The 24,492-nt window shown below is 37.4% G+C and overlaps 1 protein-coding gene and 1 long non-coding RNA gene across 3 annotated transcripts in view; one reads left to right on the plus strand and one right to left on the minus strand.

Moving 5' to 3' along the window:
- The first annotated feature begins 2,172 nt into the window (after positions 1-2,172).
- The window catches only part of prpf40a (PRP40 pre-mRNA processing factor 40 homolog A), a 47,542-nt gene continuing 25,222 nt past the window's right edge, over positions 2,173-24,492 (plus strand). The window contains 13 exon segments of one of the 2 annotated variants that reach the window (NM_198356.1): positions 2,173-2,378; positions 8,376-8,516; positions 11,190-11,273; positions 13,756-13,783; positions 13,869-13,891; positions 14,148-14,192; positions 17,052-17,162; positions 19,593-19,713; positions 19,804-19,828; positions 21,155-21,370; positions 22,170-22,275; positions 24,234-24,298; positions 24,409-24,492. The exon segment at positions 24,409-24,492 is cut by the window's right edge and continues 81 nt beyond it. In NM_198356.1, the coding sequence (NP_938170.1) occupies positions 2,376-2,378; positions 8,376-8,516; positions 11,190-11,273; positions 13,756-13,783; positions 13,869-13,891; positions 14,148-14,192; positions 17,052-17,162; positions 19,593-19,713; positions 19,804-19,828; positions 21,155-21,370; positions 22,170-22,275; positions 24,234-24,298; positions 24,409-24,492 (1,052 nt within the window). In that variant the 5' untranslated portion in view covers positions 2,173-2,375. 2 annotated transcript variants of the gene reach the window in all.
- Positions 17,150-24,492, minus strand: part of LOC147835219 (uncharacterized) — a 7,530-nt gene continuing 187 nt past the window's right edge. Inside the window, exons 1-3 of the long non-coding RNA XR_015499148.1 lie at positions 20,552-24,492; positions 19,434-20,505; positions 17,150-19,357 (exon numbers count right to left, since the gene is read on the minus strand). The exon at positions 20,552-24,492 is cut by the window's right edge and continues 187 nt beyond it. This is a non-coding gene — a long non-coding RNA (uncharacterized LOC147835219). The remainder of the gene's footprint in view (positions 19,358-19,433; positions 20,506-20,551) is intronic.

Raw genomic sequence — 24,492 nt, forward strand, 5'->3', positions numbered from 1 at the left:
CTACTTTTCAAGCTGTTTGGACAGACATGTGTGTAGGTTTAGTGCATATACTGTCATATTGAGGTGATATAAACACACCCAGTCCTTTTTTTAATTTAACAACATAAAAACGGTAGACCAATTGGAGCGGTTTTGAGACAGACAGCAACTTGACGTACGAGTGCGGTCCCCCAGCTCACCAATATTGATTGACAGGCGCGCATTGCCACATCCTCAGTTTGTTGTTTCACATCCGCCATTTTGAGCGTGAGTCAAAGCGATATCACGAAAGGAACTCCCTTGCTCTATTTTTGGATGTGAGGCTCATTGGGCTCAACACAACAGCCTTTATCGTCTTCCTGCGAATGAGCAACAGAGATTTTACATTTAGCGGCCATTTGAGCTGAACACGCAGTGAATGTAACGTATTGAGATTCGGGCCATTAAAAACAGCTGATTCACCGAGTCTTTTAGCACGCTCTCCAAAAACACTCGATTGATCTCAGCTGTCATTACATGATTGCTCTCATCTGTGCCATTGTTTGTAACTTTAGGTGGGTTTGCAAAACTGTGTACCTTTTATTGGGTCTTCCTTAAACTTCAGCCGTTTGCATTTCCCGCAGTCACAGAAGCTCCCTGTCATCTCAACTAGGCACAGCTGGAAAGTGTGAGAGCGTTGTCTCGCGTGCGCGTCCCTCCATTGGAAATAATGAACTTGCCTTGCAAGCTCGGAACTTTAAACTAGCGCACAGTTGGCGTAACTTTGTTTAGTTGCCGAAGTTTTGTTTCGTCCAGAAACACAGTGTTGAAAAGCATTTACGATTAATTAACAATGACGAATTAAGGCGATGGTCATTGTGTAACCAGTTAATCGTTGCATCCCTATATGGATGACGCATGCATCGAATCAGTTGTAAAACTATACAAAGACACAAATGATTGTGTAACGACCGCTCTGACACATTAGCTGGGCTCAACAATAAGGACTGCCCGATGGCCCGGGGCGAGCGTGCCAGATGCTCGGGACAGTAAACAGGATTGTTAGTGGCCCGATCAAGCATGTGCTGCCTTGTCACTAAAGTTTAATTTGGCTGTGACTGTCATTGCGTGCAAACAGGGTGCTTTCACACTTAAACGTTTGTTTTGGACCCTGTCTTGCTAGCCCAGTTAGCATGGTTCGTTCGACATATGTGAATCCCGCAATTGCGCTCAGATCCACGCCAAAACAATCACTCCGAGATCGATTGTAATGAGAAAGCAAAATGATCCAACAAACTAACGAACCAGACTATTTGTGTATTATGGTTGTGTAATAGTCATGGCTATATAAAATGAGAATTATGAGTAGGGCCGGATGTCATTCCTACTGGCAAATGTGTATTTTATGTCGAATATGAAAGTGAAGCATGCTGAAATAGAGAGCTGTTTATTTGTTGGAAAAACTGTGACAAATTACCATCTGAGAACTTTTCCATATGTTAATCTTATAAGATTTTGCATTAGGCCTATTGTTTTGGTTATTTCTGCACTGACAACTAGAAAGAAAGATCAATATTGAATATCAATATATCAGTTCATCTGTTATTTCTCTCTATAATTTAAGCATATATTTATTTCCAAATTTATTTACATCACAGTTGTATTTTTTAAAATTGTCAGTTGTATTCAAAGAAAAGTTATGCTGAAGTTATGTTTGGCTTTTGACACGTTATTTAAAATATGTGGCTAAGAAATAGTTATTTACTACTTTTTTTGGTGGGACCAGTGAAAATTTTGGTTGGGCAAATAAAAATCGGAACCACCAGTGGAAAAAAAATTGTTAGCGTTGAACCGTCTGGCCTTAATCACAGTATGAATTTTTTTATGAATAATTGGGAAATTATTTAACCATAAAATCACCATATGAATAGAAGTTCCCTTGTGAATCAAGTAAATCACAAAGATAATTAATGTCTTTTTCATGCCAATTCTGATTAAAAATCGATTTATTCTTTACTAAGATGCTTTCGTTGTTTCATAGCTTCACTTTGTGCAGGAAAAAATTGTAAACGAAACATAACTTCCATGCCAAAAGAGCCTGTTCATGAAATTTAGAGAGGTTTATAGGGAGTTTTGATGGAGAAAAACTACAAGTTAACAAAAATCTGAGACCACCAATCTGTTTATAAATATTATGTGGCATAAAGTAATCTTACTCGTACTTACGCTTCACGTCTGCGTCTTGTTTGCGCAGCTTTACAGTTGCTTTCTCCCCCTGCAGTTCAAACCCGTGCATGCGCATGCCCTACCCATTGTAGTTGCACTGAAGCACAACTCTGTAGTTTGAACCCGGCGCGAGGCAGCCAATCAGAACGTAGGTTTTTGTCTCGCGGAGGGCCGCTGCATGTTCTCTCATCATGGTGAGTCCAGCTAAATACACAGTTTATTCACATAAACGCAACGCTGTCGTGTTCTGGCGACTACCTAGCACACGTTTAAACAACAACCCGTGTTTTCGCTTTGGTTAAAGACAGTTGCTGTGAAGAAATGGATGTAGCGTAGACGAAATAAAGACTGGTTAGCATGTAAGCTAATGTGAATGAGTGGTTGCTGCTAATGCTAAAGCTAATGTGCGTTTGAATGAAGGTTTGGATGTGTTATTGTGTTTATTAAAGCACATGTGTTAAATGTGTCACATCTAATAGTGTCAGACGTTTCTGTATGGAAGCTGCTTGTGTAGGATAATCATTTGCTTTACTGACTGCATAGATGTTTATGCTGTGTTAGAGTAACTAACGTAGAGAACATAAACTCTTATCACGCTGAAAATATTAAATAAAGTAATTGAGTTTAATCACAGACAGTCCATCTGCTCCTGGCGAATTGAGATGTTAGTCGACTAATCAAACTTTAATAAAACTCTTAAATTAATCGAACTTGAGTGGCAGTTGATTAAACTCATATCTTCCGTGATTGTGTTGTTAAAGACTAATAAAATCATATGGTTATTATGATACTGAGCAGATTACTGGTTTTCTGTACATGTAAGAATACTAACTAAAGGTTATAAGCTGGTTTGGCTGGAACATTTGATATTTTCTGTCATTAGAATAGACTTGGGGAGGATCAGTCACAGATCAGTGATGCTCAGCATCTTTATCAGCACTTGTTTCTCTATTTGATGATTTTGGTAACTTACTGTCTTATGAACGCTTTATGACTGTTCCTTCATTCATTAATTTTCTTTTCGGCTTAGTCCCTTTATTAATCACAGCGTAATAAAGCACCAACTATTCCGGCAAATGTTTTGCGCAGCGGATGCCCTTCCAGCTGCAACCCATCACTGGGAAACATACACGCTCATTCACGCACAGACAATTTAGCCCACCTAATTCACCTACACCACATGTTTTGGACTTCTGGGGGAAACCGGAGCACCTAGAGAAAACCCACGGAGAACATGCAAACTCCATACAAACGCCAACTAACCCAGCCGAGGCTCGAACCAGCGACCTTCTTGCTGTGAGGCGATTGTGCTACCCACTGTGCCACCGTGTTGCCCCATCACTGTTCATGACTTTTCTATCCCTTTCAAAAAATACTGTTTTTAGAGCTTTTTCCACACATTTAATGCATCTGGCTAAAAGTCATATACAATACAATCCAATAAATGTAAAGGAATCAGCATTATTGCTGGACGGCATTGACATTCATGATCAAACTATAATAATAAACCTATTCATCTAATTGTTCAGCAAAGAAATCCTATTGTTCCGTGTAGGCATGGGCTGGTATAAGATTCTGGCTGTATGATAACCTTTTATAAAAATGTCACTGTTTTCTAGTATCCGCTTGTTAAGTTGTGATGGATGGACCATTATGAATGAAATGGCAAAGCGCTAATAATTTTCAGTAATAACCAATGGATTTTTTTTTCACTTGCACCATTAAAATTTAAATTCAGTTGTTTCATTCATTCTTTTTCCTTTCGGCTCAGTCCCTTTTTTAATCCAGGGTTGCCACAGCGGAATGAACCGCCAACTAGTCCAGCACATTTTTTTACCCTGCCCTTCCAGTCGCCACCCATCTGTGGGAAACATCCACACACACACTCATTCACACTCATTCACTACGGAGAATTTAGCTTACTCAATTCACCTGTACTGCATGTCTTTGGACTTTGGGGGAAACCGGAGCACCCGGAGGAAACCCACGCAAACGCAGGGACAACATGCAAACTCCACTCAGAAATGCCAACTGACCCATGCGAGGCTCGAACCAGCGACCTTCTTGCTGTGAGGCGACAGCACTACCTACTGCGCCACTGCGTCCCCTCAGTTATTTCTTAGTCACACATTTTAAGTAATGTGTCACAACCTGCAAACTCTATTTATAAACATATAATTTAGCATAACCTTTTTTTAAAAAAAGTTTTAAAAGCTATAATAAACTAAATTTATGCTCAACATAAATTTATGCATAAAAGCATGGAGAACTTTTAAACACCAGGTCTCACTGGAAGAAGAGACAGTACTGTCTCAATTTAATCTCCTGGCTAAATAAAGGAAATAATAATAATAACAATAAAAAAAACATGTTATCTTAAGGAAGACAAAACATATTGTTAAATAGTTAATAAATGTTAAATTTGTTAAACTTTTTTTGATAGATTTGTTGGTTTTACCGATTGGCCATAGCTTTACATGGACAATTAGGGAAAACTAAGACCTGAAGACCCACAACAGCATATTTAAGTGAATTTAATACTTTTCATTTTTTTTTTTGAGAAACATTTCTATTTTGGAGCTGTAAACATATCAGGCTGGATAATGAAAATGAGTCAATAACTTCTGCTGTCTTCATTTGTTTCAAAAACAGATTTCTTTACAATTAAATCGTCATCTTTGGATATCTTTTCTACTAGAGATACTGTTGTCCTAAAAAAAACTTTTTAAAAAGTAAATAGAAAAATCATATACATACCTTAGGAACAGTATTGCTGAATATTTTGGCGTTTTAAAACCTTGACTTTTTCAAACCACGGTATACCTTGAAAACTGTTATTATCCCATGCCTAGTTCTGCGAGGCAGATTCCGTTGGGTAGAGGTAAACGGAAAAAAAGACTAACAAAACTAAGAAAGGGGTAAGTCAATTACAACTGTATAAAAGTGTATGAAAATAAATAAGAGCATCTAAGGCCCCGTTTACACTAGTACGTTTTAGTTTTAAAACGACGTTTTAGAATGAAAACGATCCGCGTCCACACTCGCGTTTTACCCAGCGTTTCTGAACTGCTCTCCGTCCACACCAAAACGCTGAAAACGCACATCACGTGACCACACAGACGCTCTCGGGCAAGCGCTGCAGCCCATGTACCCAGATGAGAGCTCTGCTAGTCGGACTTCTCATCAAGCATCTCCCGCTGGATCTAATCTCACTATATTTATTAAACGGGATATTTCATTCATCTTGTTGTCTTTATCTAACGACATATTCCCTGACTTTGGGCATTGGAATCTATTACTTGTTCTCAGGTAACGTGTTTTGGCTGAGCGCAAAGATAGGTTAATGATTAATGTAACCACGTAGCCTATTCTGTATATTGACTGATCGCTTGCCTTTATTTCCTATAATGTATAAACTTATTGTATGTTATACTTTTAAAATGGCCATTATCGATTCTTAAAACTGATACTCAGCAAAAGAGAGGGGATGTTTCGTATTTTCACTGAAATTGAAAGGAGGCAGTTGTTATCGGCTCCGTTTTGTTATAAATATCCAGACAGTGAAGATGACGCTCATCTTATACAGCACGGCGCCTCAACATGTCTGCTGTCTAAGTTGCTAATATTAAAATGAAAATAGGCAGTTCCTTAAATCATGTTTACATTTTATTGTTGAGAAAGTGAAACAACGAAGCCAGGGTGATGTGAATGAAGTTATAAAGTACACTGTTCCCTTTGAAGATTTACCCGTGTCCTCGGTATAGTCTGCTTTTCCATATCAAACTGAGAAGAAGAGACTGCAGCCTTGATCAAACTTGCGAAGTCTGAACTTACACGGAGAGAATGCAGGACTGAACCGTGTGTGTAGGCTACTTAATATTCAGGAAAAGCCCCAATCATAGAGGCGAACGTCTGCAGCCCCGCCTCCGTTTTCAGATGTCTCCGTTTTCCATCATCCACACTGAGACGGAGCAGCAGCGTTTCAAAATGAAAACGGCCTCTCCAGCGTTTTCGAAACGCTCCGTTTTCGGCGCTCGAGAACTCCGGCGTAGTGTGGACGGTTGGCGTAACCGTAGCAAAACTTATGCGTTTTCAAACTAAAACGCATTAGTGTAAACGGGGCCTAAGGGTGCTTTCACACCTACACTTTTGTTTCGGACCTGTCTCATTTGCCCAGTTAGCGCGGTTTGTTTGGCATATGTGAAACCACCAGCCGCTCAGGTCCGCGCCAAATCAATCGATCAGAGGTCGCTTGAATGAGGTGGTCTTGGCTCGATTGAAACGAACTCTGTAGCGGATCGATTGTAGTGAGAAAGCGATACGATCCGAGCCCGGTTATATCAGTGTATTATGGATATGTGATAGGCATACGGCTATATGAAGAGAGAATTATGAGCAGGGCAGGAAGTCATTCAACAGACATTCCAAGTCTCCCGGAAGTTTCGGTAGTCTCCCGCAAATGCAGACACTCCAGGATGCCCACAAACGAGTGATAATCTCCCGGTAATCACGCATCATCCTCCTCCCAGTCCTCAAATTCGTTGCGCACCCTTCTCCCCCCTCCCCACCGCATCCCTCCTCGCTCTTCAGACACGTCGCGCACACCCTGTCAAACACCACCAAACCTCCCCCTGACACCTGAGCGGGACTTTGCAAAATAAACCGTGAAACTCTGTGACCAATGTGAGGAGAGTTTACTTACACGTAACTTGTTTTAGCTCTTTTGGTCCATTTAGAAACTTTGCAGTGTGAAAGCGAACCGCACCAAGAGCAACAATGTAACAATATACATATACACTGTAAAAAATGCAGGGTTCCACGCAATTTACTCATGTTGCCCCAAGACAAATTGATTAAGTTAACGTAACACTTTTAACAAATTTGTGGATTAAACATAAAAAATTAAGTTGTCCCAATGAATCTCAAGAATTATGTTGTTTCCACTCATTTTAAGTAATTTGAACGAGCACAAAAAAAGTTTTTTTTTTTTTTTTTGAGTGTAGTACCAAAAATCTGACACATTTTTTGTTGTTACACATATGGAAAGATTTGAGCAGTGAGTCAACTTCAAAAAAAATGTCAAAAATTATGGATTAAAGCCATGCGATTTTTGTTTATGTATAAAAAATTAACAAGATGAAAAAAGTCGAAAATAAATTCTTTAGATTTATGTGCTGATTCTGAGTAATTTCTTTAAAAATAAAAGATTTTGCGAAAGTTGGGGATTTATTTAAAAATTCAAATTATTGAGGTACTGTTGGTTTTATATTCACACATTCATTCTTTTATTGTCTCTATATTGTTTACCAAGCTAATATGAATATTCGGTCAGAATTAGCATGCAATAATAACTTTAAAACAACATTAGCACTGTCTAATTGACCGTAAGCAATGCTGTACATTGATAATTGTTGGGTCCTAATATGATTTTTCCCTTTGTAGAATTTGCAGAGAATAATTTTCTGAAATTATATTATTAAGGATAATGTCTGAATATCTAAATATAAAACCAACTTTACCTCTATATTCTAGGCATAGGCCAGAATAAGATTCTGACGGTACAGTATGATAGCCTTAGATAAAAATATCACAGTTTCATGGTATTGATATCCTAATTGTGGTTGTATATTTTCATTCGTGCAGAAAAAAAAAATATCAGTACTGTTGTGGTTACTGTAATGGACTCTATTGTTCATAACAGTCCTTGACTGATGCTAATAGTGGCCCCAGTCAAGCTCCACCTTATCTCATTGTGCCACCTTTAGGAATCCATTGAGGTAAAGTTGGTTTTAAATTCGCACATTCGTTAATTTTGGTCCTTTATATTGTTTACCGCTACTTGCAATTTCAGACCGAATATTTAATGTAAGTTTGACTTCAAAACAACATTAGCACTGTTTGGTTGACTGTGAATAACGTTGTGAGTTGATTGTCATTGGATGCTAATATGATTTCCCTGTTTAGAATTTGCAAAGAATACTTTTCTGAAATCATATTATTAAGGAGAAAGTTTGAATGTGCGAACATAAAACCAACAATACCTCAATCATAAATTCCCCCTCACTTTGCACTTTGCTAGTTGGTGTTGGAAAGCATTTACCTGGTTTAAAGTCACCAGTTTCTGTCTTTGCGACTCCATGTTTGTATCTTCTGTCATTCACGTATTAAATTACTTTGTCTGTTTTCTAAAGATGGGGCCACCAGGAATCCCGCCTCACTTCCCTCCAATGGGAATGCCACCCATGGGCCAGAGGCCGCCCAGCCTGGCCCCCATGCCCCCGGGAATAATGCCACCCATGATGCCTCCAATGGGCGCTCCACCAATTGGACAGGTAACTGAGAAATGCTTTTGTAATTCGGGTTTTATTTCGGGAGTGTTGCTGTTTTAAAATGATGATGTTCTCCTGTGATTTGGAGTCAAAATGCAGGGGGTGAAATAACTTCAGAAAGACTGCAGCAGTGTTGTTTCTTATACAGAGATTAGTAGCTTTAGTAAAATGAATTTAGAATTTGATGGCAAGAATTCGATATAATAGTGAAAGGGGAAAACATTTAGTTTGACTTATTTTCTCAAATGTTGCATGCCTGTAACTGTCAAATTGAAGGAATCTCAGAACAAAGCCTACAGAGTCCTATTGATTTCCTCCATGTTTTGCTGACAGGTAATTTAGAATATGGATGCCTCATTTTTGTAAACTTTGCATGACAGGCTGTCAATCTGATGACGTTTTCATACTCTTAAACATGGCACAGCACAAAACAAAGCGTGATTGGTTGGTTAACCTATCAGTCATCTAACATAGTGAGTGGTCCTTGACCATTCAAAGTGGCCAAAATTCCCAGACCTTTAGCCATCTTGTCTAGTTACGCAAGACTAGGGGTCCCCAGAGTGCGTCTGAAATCGCCTACTATTTAGTAGGTTCTGCATTTGAAATTGAATTTATTACTCAACCGTTTAAAAAGTATGTTCTATACCAGGGGTTTTCAAAGTTTGAGGCGCGCCTCCCCTGGGGGGCGCCAGAGCATGTCAGGGGAGGCGCGGGAAAAAATATAATATAATAAAAATATAATTATTAAGTTTAATTATTATATGTATTTTTTATTATATTTAAACAAAGCAAAAAAATAATACGTCAAATATAAGAAAACTTTTTTTTACCCAGAAGGCCATAGCTGTGAATTCTGCCTGCTAATACAATGGGTCGGTTGTATTCACGGAGGCTGCCGTCTAAACCAAAACAAACGAACGGCAGCTCCTCACGGAGACTGCCATCAAACTGAAAGCAAAAGTAAAATATATCCCGGCCCGGTCCTCTCTCGGCTTCCTCTGCCATCGTTCCTCCTTTTATCGTCCAGAGCTCCTTCCGTGGGATCCGAGGCAGGTGCGCACCGCAGGTGTATCCACTTAAGCGGTGGCCTCACTCCGTTCCCATGGCTCTCGGCCATGCCCCCTCGCCACAAAAGCCTTCAAGTTCAGGGCTTAAACCCAAAAGACGACGATATGATGATCAGTATTTGAGTATAGTATTTACGTGGACAGGACCAGCTGATGAACCACGACCTTTATGTGTGGTTTGTCAAAATATTTTGGCTAATGACAGCATGAGACCCACTAAACTTTGACTGGGATGGACAGTTCTTGAATCTGTTCTATTCATATTGAACCATCATCCTAGTTTTAAAAACGTTATATTAAAATACTTGTTATTACTCTGTAAATAATTACACTTTCATGCAAATGATGTTAAAAGTGAGTTAACAGTCTGACATCTGTCTGTGTCTTTATATATACTGTATATATATATATATATATATATATATATATATATATATATATATATATATATATATATATATATATATATATATATATATATATATATATATATATATATACACATGTGTGTGTGCGTGCGTGCGTGTTTGGGAGGAGGGGGGCGCCAATGGATAAGTTGTGTCAAAAGGGAGGCCCACTGTCTTACACTTTGAAAACCCCTGTTCTATACAGTATAAATGTGAGCTGTATAAAAATATCTTGGATGCACTACATCTTTGAGATTTGTAACTAACTAAAGATAATTTTTTTCATGGTCAAACATGACACACTGACTAAAATGCTAAAAGTGAAACCTTGTAACCCACACAATAGGAACATGTAAGCATTGAAATCCAGCAGTTTAACTTTCTCCATGTACCTCTGTTAGTTTGACTACATTGTAAATTGATTATGACAGGCTGCTATGCCAATTATTAATATTTGTTTGTGCACAAGAGGTTCACAAAATTAGTCAATATAATGTGGACTATAACTTCAGTTATAAAAATAAAAGTTAGCTGTAGCAAAAAAAAAGGCTCAGTGTGCTGCATGTCTAGTGCACTCAAAGTGTAGGAAGTCGAATTTGAACTGTAAGTTCTGCTTTGGTGCACACTGTTTGGTACACATGCTTTTTATCTTTGATACACAATTGAAGAGTTTAGATGCAAAAACCACTGAATGCCATCTGAGATTTTCTTCTAAAATGAGCATTTTTATCAGGCTCCTGTGTGTAGGTTCAGTTATTTCACTTTTACAGCAGAGCATAAGTCCTTCTCATGATCTTTAAAGTGAAATAACTCTACATAAAAAAAGGAGGCTGAGAAAAATGTTCATTTTCTATGGAAATTTCAGACTGCACAGAGGTTTTTTCATCTGAACTCTTCAATTATAATGTATAATATTGTATTTGTAGACTTAGTTTTTCCACAGTTCTTAACTACCACCAGATCTTACCAGTTTTCTGGACTATGATCATGCTCCATATGTATATATTTGTGATTATGTGAGATAAATGTCATGTCTGGATGTTTTTGGAGTGTGAGGAGCAGACTGTAATGAGGCACTGCAAACTAGAAGGCACAAGATGAGCCTCTACACCCCTCTTCTCGCACCCAGCTTTCCTCCTGTGCAGTGTAGGAGGGAAATTAGCGATTCACATACATTTTTCGTCACATACATCTTTTCTTAGATGCCAGCCATGATGCCACCAATGATGCCTGGAATGATGATGCCACCTCGTCTGCCAGCTGCATCAATCCAGCCTACAGGACCGGTAAACTACCCTGAATATCACACTAATCTAGCAGTGCGGGTTAAATATAGACCCTCACATGCTGTCAGCAGAGTCAAAATAACCCTAATGAGCAGACTGCAAAGTGGGAAAATGGACCAATTTAGGATCAACACCAATTCCCATAACGCTTGTCCATGTGATTCGAGTGATAGTAGCAGAACAGATCTGTTTAATCTGGAGTGTGGGGTATGTCTCCTTCCCCACATTAGCACACTTTGTGTCTGTTTATTTTAGGTTGAAATAGGGTGGGTGATTAATTGGGATGCACCGAAATGAAAAGTCTTAAACGAAACTAAAAAACCAAGGAAACCAAGGCCTAAAACCGAAACACATTTAATATAAATGCATCGATAATGTGCACACATTTTCATATAGTCAATCAAAGCCGACATTCTCACGTTCATTTCATCATTAGTAAATCCAAACATGAGCGATTCTGAGCGTGAAACCTGGCGTACGCAAAGTTTTGTACGTACTAGGGTTGGGCATCTAAGCTATAATGCCGATCCGATACGCATCTCGATACAAAGAATACGATCCGATATATTAGCGATACATTTGTGACATATTGCGATGCAACACGATACGATTCACACCCATATCACGATACGATGCGATATTTCAGCACTAACTAATTAGATCAAGTTTATGAGATGATGTGAAAGAGGATGCTGTGCCATTGAATGAGTTTGATTATTTATTAACCAAGCAAAACCAAGACTTTTTTACAAACTGGCTCTTCTCTCAGAGCCAGAGTGTCAGTTTACAGTAGAGGGCCATTTGAGAACATATAGCACATATTATTTAAGTATTTTCAAGATAAACAGAATGTATAAGTGCAATATATATTAAAAAAATATTTGCACTCTTTCAACATAAATAAATTTAGCATTGCACAACAAGAATTGTGATTTAACTTTTCAACTATGAAAACAAGTTTTACAAAGATATATTGTGCCACTGATTATTCAAAACTTAAGGTGGTGAACTAGCAGTGTTATGCTGCTTTGAAACATCACTGTCACTGTAAACAACAGGCTAATAAAAATATAACAAACCAGCAATCTTCTTGCTGTGAGGTGGTCAAACTACCCACTGTGCCACTGTGACACCCAATTATTTTTATCATTATTATTATTAATATTATTATTATTATAATTAAATAAAAATTAACAGGAGGAGGTGTTTAAAACCTTCGTTCTCCGTGACACTAGGCTGAATATCTTTGCAGATGAACAATGCAATAGCATTCGTTATTGGCGTAGAGCGAGCAGAACTGTTGCGCACGGAAAAAAAACTTTCAATGCTTTTCTCACCACTTTTGGAGCTGGTTGAAGCAGTGCGAAAGCCGGGGATGCAGAAACACTGGAAGATGCTTTCACAACAACACCGTGGCGCGGCTTCAAGTGAGATTTCAGATTAGTCGTACTGCCCGCGTATTTTACAGATGCGCGGCACATTTTGCAAATTGCATCTGTCCTGTCATGTCGTCCATCCTTAAATCCATAATGTTGCTTGCCATACTTTAGATTTAAAACTCAGTGGGGAATAAAATGTTTGTTTTGCTTCTCGCGCTTTCTGAGGGCGCACCACTAGCTTCATCCGCACACCTGATACACTGAGTTGTAGTGTGTACACATCCGCAAATCCGTTGCTAAGGCATACTTTATGTAGGTCGATTAAATTATGCGCCAACAACAGGTTGACAACACTTGTTAATAAATAAAAAATACATTCTATATGAAAAATATAAGCTGTATCTCGGAAAAATCGATGCATCTCGCAAAAACCGATGCATCTCGATTTGCTTCCAAAATTTCATTCATCCTCTGCTGCTCAACCGATGCACTCGCATGACCGCGTATCGATACATATCGGTTAATCTTCCCATCCCTAGTACGTACGCAGCATTGATACATGAGGCCCCAGGTCTCTAAATGCTATTTGCATTGAGTGTGAATGGTATCTGTCCCTATTTGTGCTTAATGTAAACAGCATCTACTTCAAAAAACGTGCTCTTTTAGTGTAGATGTGTTGCTGTCTTTTGAACATGCCTCCTTTATTCAATTGTAAATAAGATCTGCTTTTATTTAATCATCTATAATAAGCATCAAAGAGCCTGTCTTTCGTTAATCGTATTAAATACTGACAGCATCAGTGATAACTAGCACCTGGCTTTGAGCTGTAGATGAAGAAGTCTGATCAGGTGCTTTCTGGGACCTGTCAGTCAAACTATAGCGTTAGTCATGATGTCATTTTCTTTTCCTGTAATTTGTGGGAAGGACACTGCTAATGAAGTTAGCGCCGGTATCTTTAGATCTACACAGACTAGTTTAATTCCATCAATTTTGACAGGGCTTTTATTATGGGTTGCACAAAGGACATGTAAATCAGCATGTTTATTCTCTTGAAAGGTGTATGTTTTTGTATCAAAACGCTATTCTTTTCTTTTCCATTTCAGCCTGGTGTAAGTCCAGTGGAGGCTGCAGGTAATAAACAAGTTGTATTGGGTCATAATCATTTTGTTCATTTTGTTTTTTTCTAAATGTAATTAGTGTTTTTGCTCTATTTCAGCTCCGGCTGCTCCTGGAACAACCGTAAGAAAAACAGTCAAACACATTAATGTTAATATTGGATTGTTAGGATAGTGATTTAAATCAATTTCCTGTCTGATCATTTTACAAGCCGAATTTAGTGCTGTTAAAGGGATAGTTCACCCCAAGATGTCCATATTATTCTTATTCTATATATTAGGAAAAAACATATATAATGCAAGTTAATGGTTCTATCCCTTTTAAAGCATTAAAGGCAGAATACTTTTTTTACATAAGAGTATTATTTATTTCTTACTAGAGCACCACATCAACCGAGTCTTCACCTGATGAACAGCCAAAAAAGGCAAGTTTTTAAATATGATATATTAGTATTGTTATTTAAAGCTTGTGAGACGTATGATGTTTGGATACTAATAATAACTGGAGTCACATCTGTGGTGATGAAGGAATTTTAATGTAAATGTCACATGCAAATTAATATTGTCATTATATGCCTTATTGTTTCCCTGTCTCCTGTTTATTTATTTACCATGAAACACATTATATAGGTTGTACTTTTCAGATTCCGTTAGACTTTATAAAGACACAAAAACAGCAGTTCCTTATGACTCATCATTAGGGGTGTGACGAGGTCTCGTGAGACTCTGAGTTCAGACTGCATGATTTTCAAAGTCGTCGTGTCACAGATGTTTTCACACTGCATGACTTTCTGGGCTAGCGTTTGTCGCTGTTTACACTGCAACATGGATCGGCGACAGGGGCTTTCACATTGCATGACTTTAAAATAGTAAGAATCGCCGACAACTTCATCTAAACTTCGTCTTACAGCCAAAAACACGTAGTATATATTTTGTTATTAACTACATTACGAGAAAGAAGCCTTTAATGGGGTAGAAAATGTACATATTTGCTCACCTGGGTTTGAAGGGAATTAGTAATTTCTCCTCAACTTTCTTTTTTAACTTTCTGTCTGAAACGTCAAACAGATTTGTCAGTGATTTCTCTAAACCGGTCGGCGAGTCAAAATTAGGGCTAAAATCATGTAGTCTGACCTCAAATCTTGACGAGATTTCTCCTTGCGGTAAAGGATTGTCTCGTGAGTTCTGATGTTATTATTTAGCGTGAGAGTGAATTTAACCCTAAAGTTTGGAGACAGGATTGGATTCAAACTGCAAATCAAGTGCTTTGCATATACCTGGCAACCCCGGCTACTCATTGGCTTGGACAGGTGTGGCATAAACGCTTTTTAAACCTCAGTTTAAATGTTGCCACGTCCAAAAGCAAAGACTGCTACAACCACCATTACACAAATTAAACATGCGATGGAATAGCACTTTAGATATTCTTAAAGTCATAATTATTGTAACCACAAATCGGAGATGTGGAATATTCTTATTTTAATTACATTATCGAAGTCGCATTATTGAAGTCTGCATTATTCGCATCATTCTCTGTATCGACCGAGTCCGTAGAGCACACACATCTCCTCTGAGTGCGCACACGCATAGTGAACACTTGAATCCATACACCCTTCATCCTTTATGCCGTCTGGAAAAACAGAACATTTCTTTTCATTCGGTGTGTGGTATTAAACTCCATTAAAATAGCTCTCTCCTATCAGTCCTTACTTCGTAATCACATCCAGTAGCTCAGAGTTTGTCCAGTCAGATTATAGCTAAATATTTAGCAGCGTTTTTATGTCCTTTATAGCATAATTCACTAAAATAGAAGTAAAATATAATTTGTTACAAGTTTATTTTAAAAAGCCCCTAAATTATTAAATAAAAATCTATTTTCCATTTATATGAAATTTAATAGTAAATTTTCACAGTATTTCTGATAATATTTTTTCCCCCTGGAGAAAAGCAGTGTTTGATTTTTTTTTTTTTAAAAACCATTTTGAGGTCAAAATTATTCGCTCATTTTTTATTTCAACTGTCTACAGAACAAACCACTGTTATACAATAACTTGCCTAATTACCCTAGCCTGCCTAGTTAACCTAATTAACCTTTAAATGTCACTTTAAGCTGTACATGAGTGTCTTGAAAATTATCTAGTACTATAGTATTTACTGTCATCATGGCAAAGATAAAATAATTCAGTTATTAGAAATGAGTTATTAAAACTTTTATGTTTAGTTATGTGTTAAAACGCTTCTCCTTTAAACAGAAATTAAGGAAAAAAATAAACAGGAGGCTAATAATTCAGGGGGGCTATTATATATTATATAATATTTATATATAAACACTATTTTCCATTTGATATATTAGTAAAATGTTTTGCAGTGTTTGCATGCATTTTACAGCATAGAATTTATTAAATTTGAAGTATAATAACATTCATTACAAGTTGATTAAAAAAAATCATATAGTTTAGCATTTTGTGAATGAACTTTTTTAATTGAATAAAAGATATATTTCATCATTGAGGATTTCAAAAAATAGTATAAAAATCTTGTCATGAATCTTGTGTCTCATCTCTTGGAGTAAGCGTCTCGTCACACCCCTACTAGTGAGCTGTTAAACAGCAGTTCAGTGAGCAAATTCAGTGAGTTGTCAGTTTAGAGACCCGTTTATTTTGATTGGCTACATTATCTCATTGATTGAGTAGATTAGATTTAAAAAGGAAGCTTTCCTTTAACTTTGACATTTAAGGTTTTGTAACACTTTAAACCCATTGTGTCTTTATTGACATCGGGAGAACTTCAGTTATTATAATTCTGGTCCAAAGAGCAACCAGCACATACTCTTATGATTCTGGGATATTGATGGTTGTGCAGTAAATCTGTTGAAATATTTAGGGATGTGAAATTTAAGGATTTATCAATTTTAATTTTTAATTTAGTTAATCATTTAAAATTATTAAAATTTATCAATTTTAATTACTATTAACTATTTCTTTTTTTTACTTAAATGTCAGATATTCTTTAAATGAAAATGGTGTTTTGTCAAAAATATTCAAACTATCCTAAAGGATATCCTTTAATGAGAAGGAAAAGCACAATTGTTTTATTAGCAATTCGCTAATTAGCATTTCTGCAGAAAGAGAATGAAGCAATACATAAATGAATGATAAGCTAGCTTTTATTGTTGTTTTTTTCTGCAATTTTAACTAGTGGTTGCAGAATGCAGCTGATGAAATGACTGACATGGCTAGCCGCTTATGATGTAGTAAGAGACATGTTCATAATATCTCCTACAGAAGTCAGTGTGGACCGAGCACAAATCTCTGGATGGAAAAATATACTACTACAACACAGAGACCAAACAATCCACCTGGGAGAAACCAGATGAACTCAAATCACCCGCAGAGGTAAAAACAGGTCAACCCCTCATCATTACTTGCACAGTCATATTCTTTCATCTGCCAGTTACTGTTCATTCAGGAGGTCACGAGCTTTCATATTGTGCTTTATTTTAGATCTTTCAAAAAAGCCTCTTAATTTACATAGTGCTACTAGAACTACTCAAATAATTGTAGTTAATTGGTAGCAAGGATTTTAGAATTAAGGCTTGTTCATTCTCATTTCCAGAAATTTCATTCACACCAACTGCCAAGTGGATATTCTCAACGGAGAGAGACCTGATAGATTATTAATTAACATTTTCGAGTATTAGGGCCAGAGTTATTCACAGCTTGCACCTTTTTTTGGCATTAAAAACCTATTAAGACACACAAGGAACTATTGAAACCGGTGAAAAGGTTTGTAGAAAAGGATTTTAACAGATAACCTTACTTCATATACATTGGAAGGAGTTCCCAATATGCACAATTTAATAAAGAAATTAAATTAATCACATTTTTGTTTTTTAGACTTTAAAATTTGTTTGAACAATTTTAGCATAAAAGAAAATAAACGCACCACGAATAAATAAAATACCACAAATAATGAAATGTGGAACTGCTGTACAGGAGTTATGATTGTGGATCGTGAAATTTACCGGTTTTATTTTAGCGTTTTTATTTTTAAAGCATGACGGTAAAATAAGAATGCGGTTATGAATATATTAAAGCAGGGGTGTCTAAACTCGGTCCTGGAGAGTTTATCTCCAACTTGCTTCAACACACCTGCTAGGAAGTTTCTAGTATATCTTGTAAGAGGTTGATTAGCTGGTTCAAAACCGAAGGTAGAGATAAGGGGAAGGGCTAATGGGTAGAATTGGGATTGGGCTGAAGTCTATTGACCTTATTCTAAAATGCGGAAGTGCGCCTGTTTTCGCGATTGTCTTAGAACTTCCGATTCAGTCGCCTATGGGAGAAATGACAAGGAATAATAAACGGCAGAAAATGGCCAAACTACTTGCTCAACAAACAAATGTTTGCATGACTACGCAGACCAAGTAGCATAATATAATAAGAAAATATTAAATTGCAACATCAAGCAGCGTAACAAGCAGTTGTTAACGTCAAAAAATGAATGGAAGTGAATGTGACCGGAAGTCGCGAGACAAAAAGATTCTAATGGCAGCGCCCGCTCGACAGCTGAGAATAAGGTGAATTGGGTGAAAGGTCCACTACTGTATTGTGCTGTAAGTACTACTAGAGCTTTGTTCGACTGAAAGTGCAATTTAAAAGCTCAACTAGTTTAATTAGCTTAACTAGGTACGTTAGTTGAATTGGGCAGCTCTTTGGATAAATGGATTATTCTGTAGGAGGCTAATAATATTGTTTTTCAATCAAGTTAAAAACATATATAGTCTGACCTTGAGGCCTATTGAGAGCTGTTATGTGTTTTTATTTCATTGCTCTTATTGTCTGGTTTTATACTCTTGAGCAGAGGTCACCAAACTTGTTCCTGGAGGGTCGGTGTCCTGCAGATTTTTGCTCCAACCCTAATCAAACACATCTGAACAAGCTAATCAAGGTCTTACTAGGTATACTTGAAACATCCAGGCAGGTGTGTTGAGGCAAGTTGGAGCTAAACCCTGCAGGGACACCGGCCCTCCAGGACCGAGATTGGTGACCCCTGCTCTTAAGTGTCTATCTAATATTGCTCATTGTTTTATGCACAACACTTAGATAAGCACTTAATGTTTAAAAAAAAATCAAAACAGTCTTTTTTATGTAAATACTGCTTTTAGTCCTGCCAAGTAAAAGCAATTATACTTTCTCCAGAAGATGAATATAAAATGAGGCACTGTAAACATTCTCTTGTTTTGTTTTTTGCACTTGGGAAATATTTGAAAAATAATCTATTAAAATTTGACCTTCTACTGTTTAATATCTTTACAAATTTAGCATTTGATGGTCGTGACAGTTGCTGGTGTGAGATTTTTTCCAGCTAGCTGTGCCTGTGTCAGTAGATTATCTGCTTGTAATTATCATCAGCTCTGCTTGTTTGTGACTCTACACTAATTTGTGCTGCTCTTGTTAGATTGTGTTGGTCCTTATGGAAATAAGCCAGCTTCATCAGTCGTCCTAAAGGAATAGTTCACCCAAAAATGAACGTTTGCTCGGCCTAAAGTGATTTAAAATCTTTGAGTTTTTTTCTTTTTATCTAGGAGATACTTTTACGAGAGCTGAAAACCTGTAACCACTGACTTCAATTGTAGGAAAACAAATACAATGAAAGACAATGGTTACAGGTTTTCAGCTTTATTTAAAATATTTTTTGTGTTCACTAGAAAAGAGAAAGACAAACATGTTTTGCCCAAGTGAAGGCAGAGTCAATTTTATAGACTCAAATGTATTTGAATGACACAATTTTCTCATTTGTTTTGAATTCTTGTGCTTATTTTGTAGCAAATGTTGTCAAAATGCCCATGGAAAGAGTATAAGTCAGACACCGGAAAGCCCTATTACTATAACTCCCAGACCAAAGAGTCTCGCTGGACTAAACCCAAAGAACTGGAGGACCTGGAAGGTCAGTAGGCAAAATGAATATAATGTTGTTGTCGTCTCTCAAATTAAGAATTGAAAATTGTTTATCTTTTTTTCTCCTTCTTTTCTTCAGCGATGATAAAGGCAGAGGAAAATGGGTGAGTTTCTGCTTTTACTAAACCATAAAAACGTAGTTCACCCAAAAAATGTTAAATATCATCGCAGAATTTATTTAGTGTAATGTTCATCCAAATCCATTTTGTTTATCTTTAAAAAAAAACTTTAAAAAGAAAAAATTTTAATATCCATCCATCATTTTTGTTTGAATTAAGGCCAAAGTTCTTTTGTCGTGCCAATAAAGAATTCTTTATTTAATTGATTACAGTGTTTTGTTATATACACTCACTGGCCATTTTATTAGGTACACCTTACTAGTAACGGGTTGAACCCCTTTTTGCCTTCAGAACTGCCTTAATGCTTCATGGCATAGATTAAACAAGGTACTGGAAATATTCCTCAGAGATTTTGACATGATAGCATCACAGTTGCTGCACATTTGTCAGCTGCACATCTGTGATGCGAATCTAATATACCACCACATTCCAAAGGTGCTCTACTGGATTGAGCTCTGCTGACTGTGGAGGCCATTTGAGTACAGTGAACTCATTGTCATGTTCAAGAAACCAGTGTCAGATAATTCACACTTTATGACATGGTGTGTTACTCTGCTGGAAGTAGCTATCAGAAAATGGGTACACTGTGGTCATAAGGGGATGGACATGGTCAGTAACAATTCTCAGATTGGTTGTTGCGTTGACACGATGCTCAAGTAGTACTAATGGGCCCAAAGTGTTCCAAGAAAATATCCCCCACACTATTACACCACCACTAGCCAGAACATTTGACAAAAGGCAGGATGGGTCTATGCTTTCATGCTGTTGATGCCAAATTCTGACCCGGCTGTTTGGCTGGATAAGCTGTTTTGCACAGTGCAGTATGACCACTTTCTCAAACTCCCTCAGATCACTTTGTTTTCACTGTAAACTAATAAAACATGTTTAAAGCTGCATATAATGTTGTTTAAAAAGCAAAAGAAGAGTTGCTTTTTGCATTAAAGCAGCTTTAAGGGAGGACTTTTTAACATCGGAAGCTGTTGGAAAAAATTATCAAGAACCCATAATGCCATTCAAAAGCAAAAATAAGGAAAAAAAAAATCTAAATACAGAAACAAAATACAGAAAACTGACAGTATGGCAAAAAAAATGGTAGAATTTGCATAGTGCTCCATTTAAAAATATGGTTAAAATCAGCATTCATTACAGGTCATGGAAATCAGCCTTTTTCAAAAATTTTTATTCAGTGACAGTCAGAGAAAAGTCTGGAAATTTTGATATTTTCTTCAAATATGGTTAAAGCAGTCTACTCTCTTTCTGGATCTGTTTGTTTCTGATCATTCGGAACTAATCTCTGTGTGTCTGTTCCAGGACGGCTGATGTTGTGGCTCCTGGCACCACCCCTGCTCTCACAGCTCAGAATGAGTCTTCTGTTACTGTGGCGCCGGTTGCTGAGACGGAGGCTACCATGGCGACGGGCACCATCGAGGAACAGCCTTCTCACGTGCCTGCGCAGGTTGCTGAGGTCAGCAGTGATGTCGCTGTGAACTCCACTGAGGAAACGCCCAGCGTGGAGACCCAGCCTAGGTGATGAATGCACATATATTTGATACCAAGAAATGAACTTCACAAAGGATCATTATTCTGAATCATTCCATATTAGGCTAAAATGATTGTTTATTTAAATGAGGAAGATGTTATTTTCCTTATTTGTGACACTGTTTCTGAATACAATTAAAAGGGATGGTTTTTCTCACGCTCGTATGTTTTCAAACATATTTTTTCTGTTGAAATCACAAGAAGATATTTTGAAGAAAGCTGGAAAGTTGGAAAAACAAGTGCTATGAAAATCAATAGCTGCGTTTCCACTGTCATGCCTAAAGTGAGCAAGCCAGGGCCAGTTGCGTTTCCATCCAAAAATGCGAATAAACTTTATGCGCAACACTGGATTATCGCATAAAAGTTGTGCGAATGAAGCATCGTTTCCATCCAACGAGTCAAAGCGAACAAAATCGTCACTTCCTGATTAACCAAATATCAACAGTAAAAACTGCTTGAAATAATGCAAAAACAACCAATTTACACTTTTTAGTGAAATATAGGTGTTCTAATAGTGTTTTTAGCAGTGTGGGACACATACGACTGTCAACAGCTCAAAAAATGTGTTTTGGTGTTTCGTGACCCTTTAATGTAGTCGAACATCTTTCACTTAATCTAATCATATCCCACTGGATGAAATGCTTGAATATTTGATGCTACAAATTGACTCACTAAGTCACATGACGCTTTTTGAAATGTTTTGTGGCATAAAAGACCAAATGCTAATTTCCATTTGAAAAGATAATTGTGTTGAGGGTATTCATTCATGGGTTCATTTCTATTGCAGCAATGACGTTTCAAAGGAGGAGAGACCTGAGCTGGTGAAGAAAGTTTACAAGTGGAATACAAAAGAGGAGGCGAAGCAGGCCTTTAAAGAACTCCTGAAAGAAAAGGTATTTTTTTTCCTTCTCTCCCCTGTGAAGTGAGGAGGGAGGTGTTGATATTCCGGCTGGGTCTTTCTAAATTTAGTGTGTTTTAATTTGGCACACAAAGTGCTCCTGTGAGAGCCACGGCTGTTTAATTGCTGTGAGTGTGATTAGACTGAAGTGAGTGAAACAGAAGACTGTGGAATCGCACGCTTCACAGACCCCTCACAGCCTTCCAGAAAGACACGCTCATTACGGATAACGAACTTTCTGATTCATGATGTCAACATGGAAATTTACCTCTGCGAGCCTTTTTATCACACTTTTTTCTGTTTTCATTCTTCTGCTTTTCTCTCCTCTCTGTGGATCTACATTTATGTTTTGTAATAAGCTTTTAAATATCAACAATAGCTATTTATTAATGCTATTAGACATCTCACCTTTCATTTCAATACATGCAGCCTAGAGCTGCACAATTAATCGTTAAAAGATCGCGATCTCGATTCGACCCCCTAGACTATCTTAATCCAGTATTTCTACGATTCTGTCAATCATATTTTCAAGTTCAGGAGAGAAGAAAAGGCGGCTGCACGAGTCTTTTCACTGTTTCACACACGTTGCTCAGTGACATTGACACCTCCAAATGATGTTGAATGAGTCACATACTGAATTTATAAGGTATAATTCACCTAAAAATGTAATTTTTGTCTTAATATAATGATGCTTTCGCAATCAGGAAATTACACGTGACGTGTGCTGCTGACCGTGAGCTGTTATCACAAAGAGGGCGCACACTCTACTTAATGATAGACGCGCGCTCTACTTAATGATAGACGCGCGCGTCTACTTTAGTGAACAGAACCTGCATATGTTGCGAGTAACGGGTAATACACTTGCAAATAATATTCAGTTTTTGGCACAGAGTGATCGGTTGGGAGCCGCGCGCGAAGTATGAACAAGCACTTAGCAGTCAGAATGAAACTGAAAGTGTGCACTTCATTTAAATGATCATATCGCATTTAAGAGTTATGATTACGACAAGCATTTGATATGTTTTTTTCTTTCATAGCGAACCCACAGTTGTGCATGAAAATAAAGGTTTACAATGTCAGTATAACTACTCTAGCCTATATATTGTTGAATATAATCTGATAATGGCAAATGTCTGATTTTACCAGTGAATAAATTTGTCTAATGTGACAGATTGCAAGCATATATCTCAAACATAATAATTCAACATCAGAATTATTATAAGTAGAATAGAATTATTTATAGAAACCAGTAGACCTACACATAATATTATTATCGATGTTGTGCCATATGTTTGTTTTTACCATACCTTTATTTTACATCTACAGAATCGTGAGAAAATCATGATCTTTATTTTAAGCAAAAAAAAAATCGTGATTCTCATTTTAGCCAGAATCGTGCAGCTCTAATGCAGCCATGAACATAATCAAGACGCTTAATTGTTCTTTATGAAATCTAAATGATTTATTAGCATAAACAGCCCTGAGTGAGCCTATTCTGCTCTGGGAGTGGGAGTGTTGAACTGGAACTTGAAATGTTTGAAGTGGCCTTTGTTATTAAAGTCGAGTTGACGTCAACGCATTTTGCAACATGCCACAATTTGCAGTTGATTTGCAGGAAACATGTGTTTACATGCTGTTTGACAGCACACACTGCAAAACAATGCAACAGTCAAAAAGGCCAAAGATAAATCTTCATTCATTCTGGACCACCCCTTTACCATGTAAATCATTCGCGCTTGACGCTTCATCCTCATCTGGTGTGAACGCAGCATTAGAGTGAAACTGATTTTCGTTCAAACTAATTGATGCAAACTACACATGGTTAATGGACAATTTATTTATCGCCCAGCCATGATAAAAATGCACTTTATTCTTCCCAATCAAAATATTTCTTCCAACCCTGTGTTGTGTTTTTTGTAACTTTTCTTGTTTTTCCCTCTTTGTGGCCTACAGGGCGTTTCTTCCAATGCATCATGGGAGCAGGCAATGAAGCTGATAATTAATGACCCTCGTTACAGGTATCCAAATACTGCACAGCATTATTGGCATTTATTAGCGTTTACATCCTGCGCCGTTAAACAAATTTGTGCGATTCTTCACTGACGTCCCTTTCTCTGTGTGTGTGCAGTGCTCTGCCAAAGCTCAGTGAGAAGAAACAGGCGTTCAATGCTTATAAAGTCCAGACAGAGAAAGAGGAAAAGGAAGAAGCCAG

The sequence above is a fragment of the Danio rerio genome, chromosome 9 (genome assembly GCF_052040795.2).
Source record: "Danio rerio strain M-AB ecotype USA chromosome 9, GRCz13ab, whole genome shotgun sequence".
In the NCBI taxonomy this organism is placed as follows: domain Eukaryota; kingdom Metazoa; phylum Chordata; class Actinopteri; order Cypriniformes; family Danionidae; genus Danio; species Danio rerio.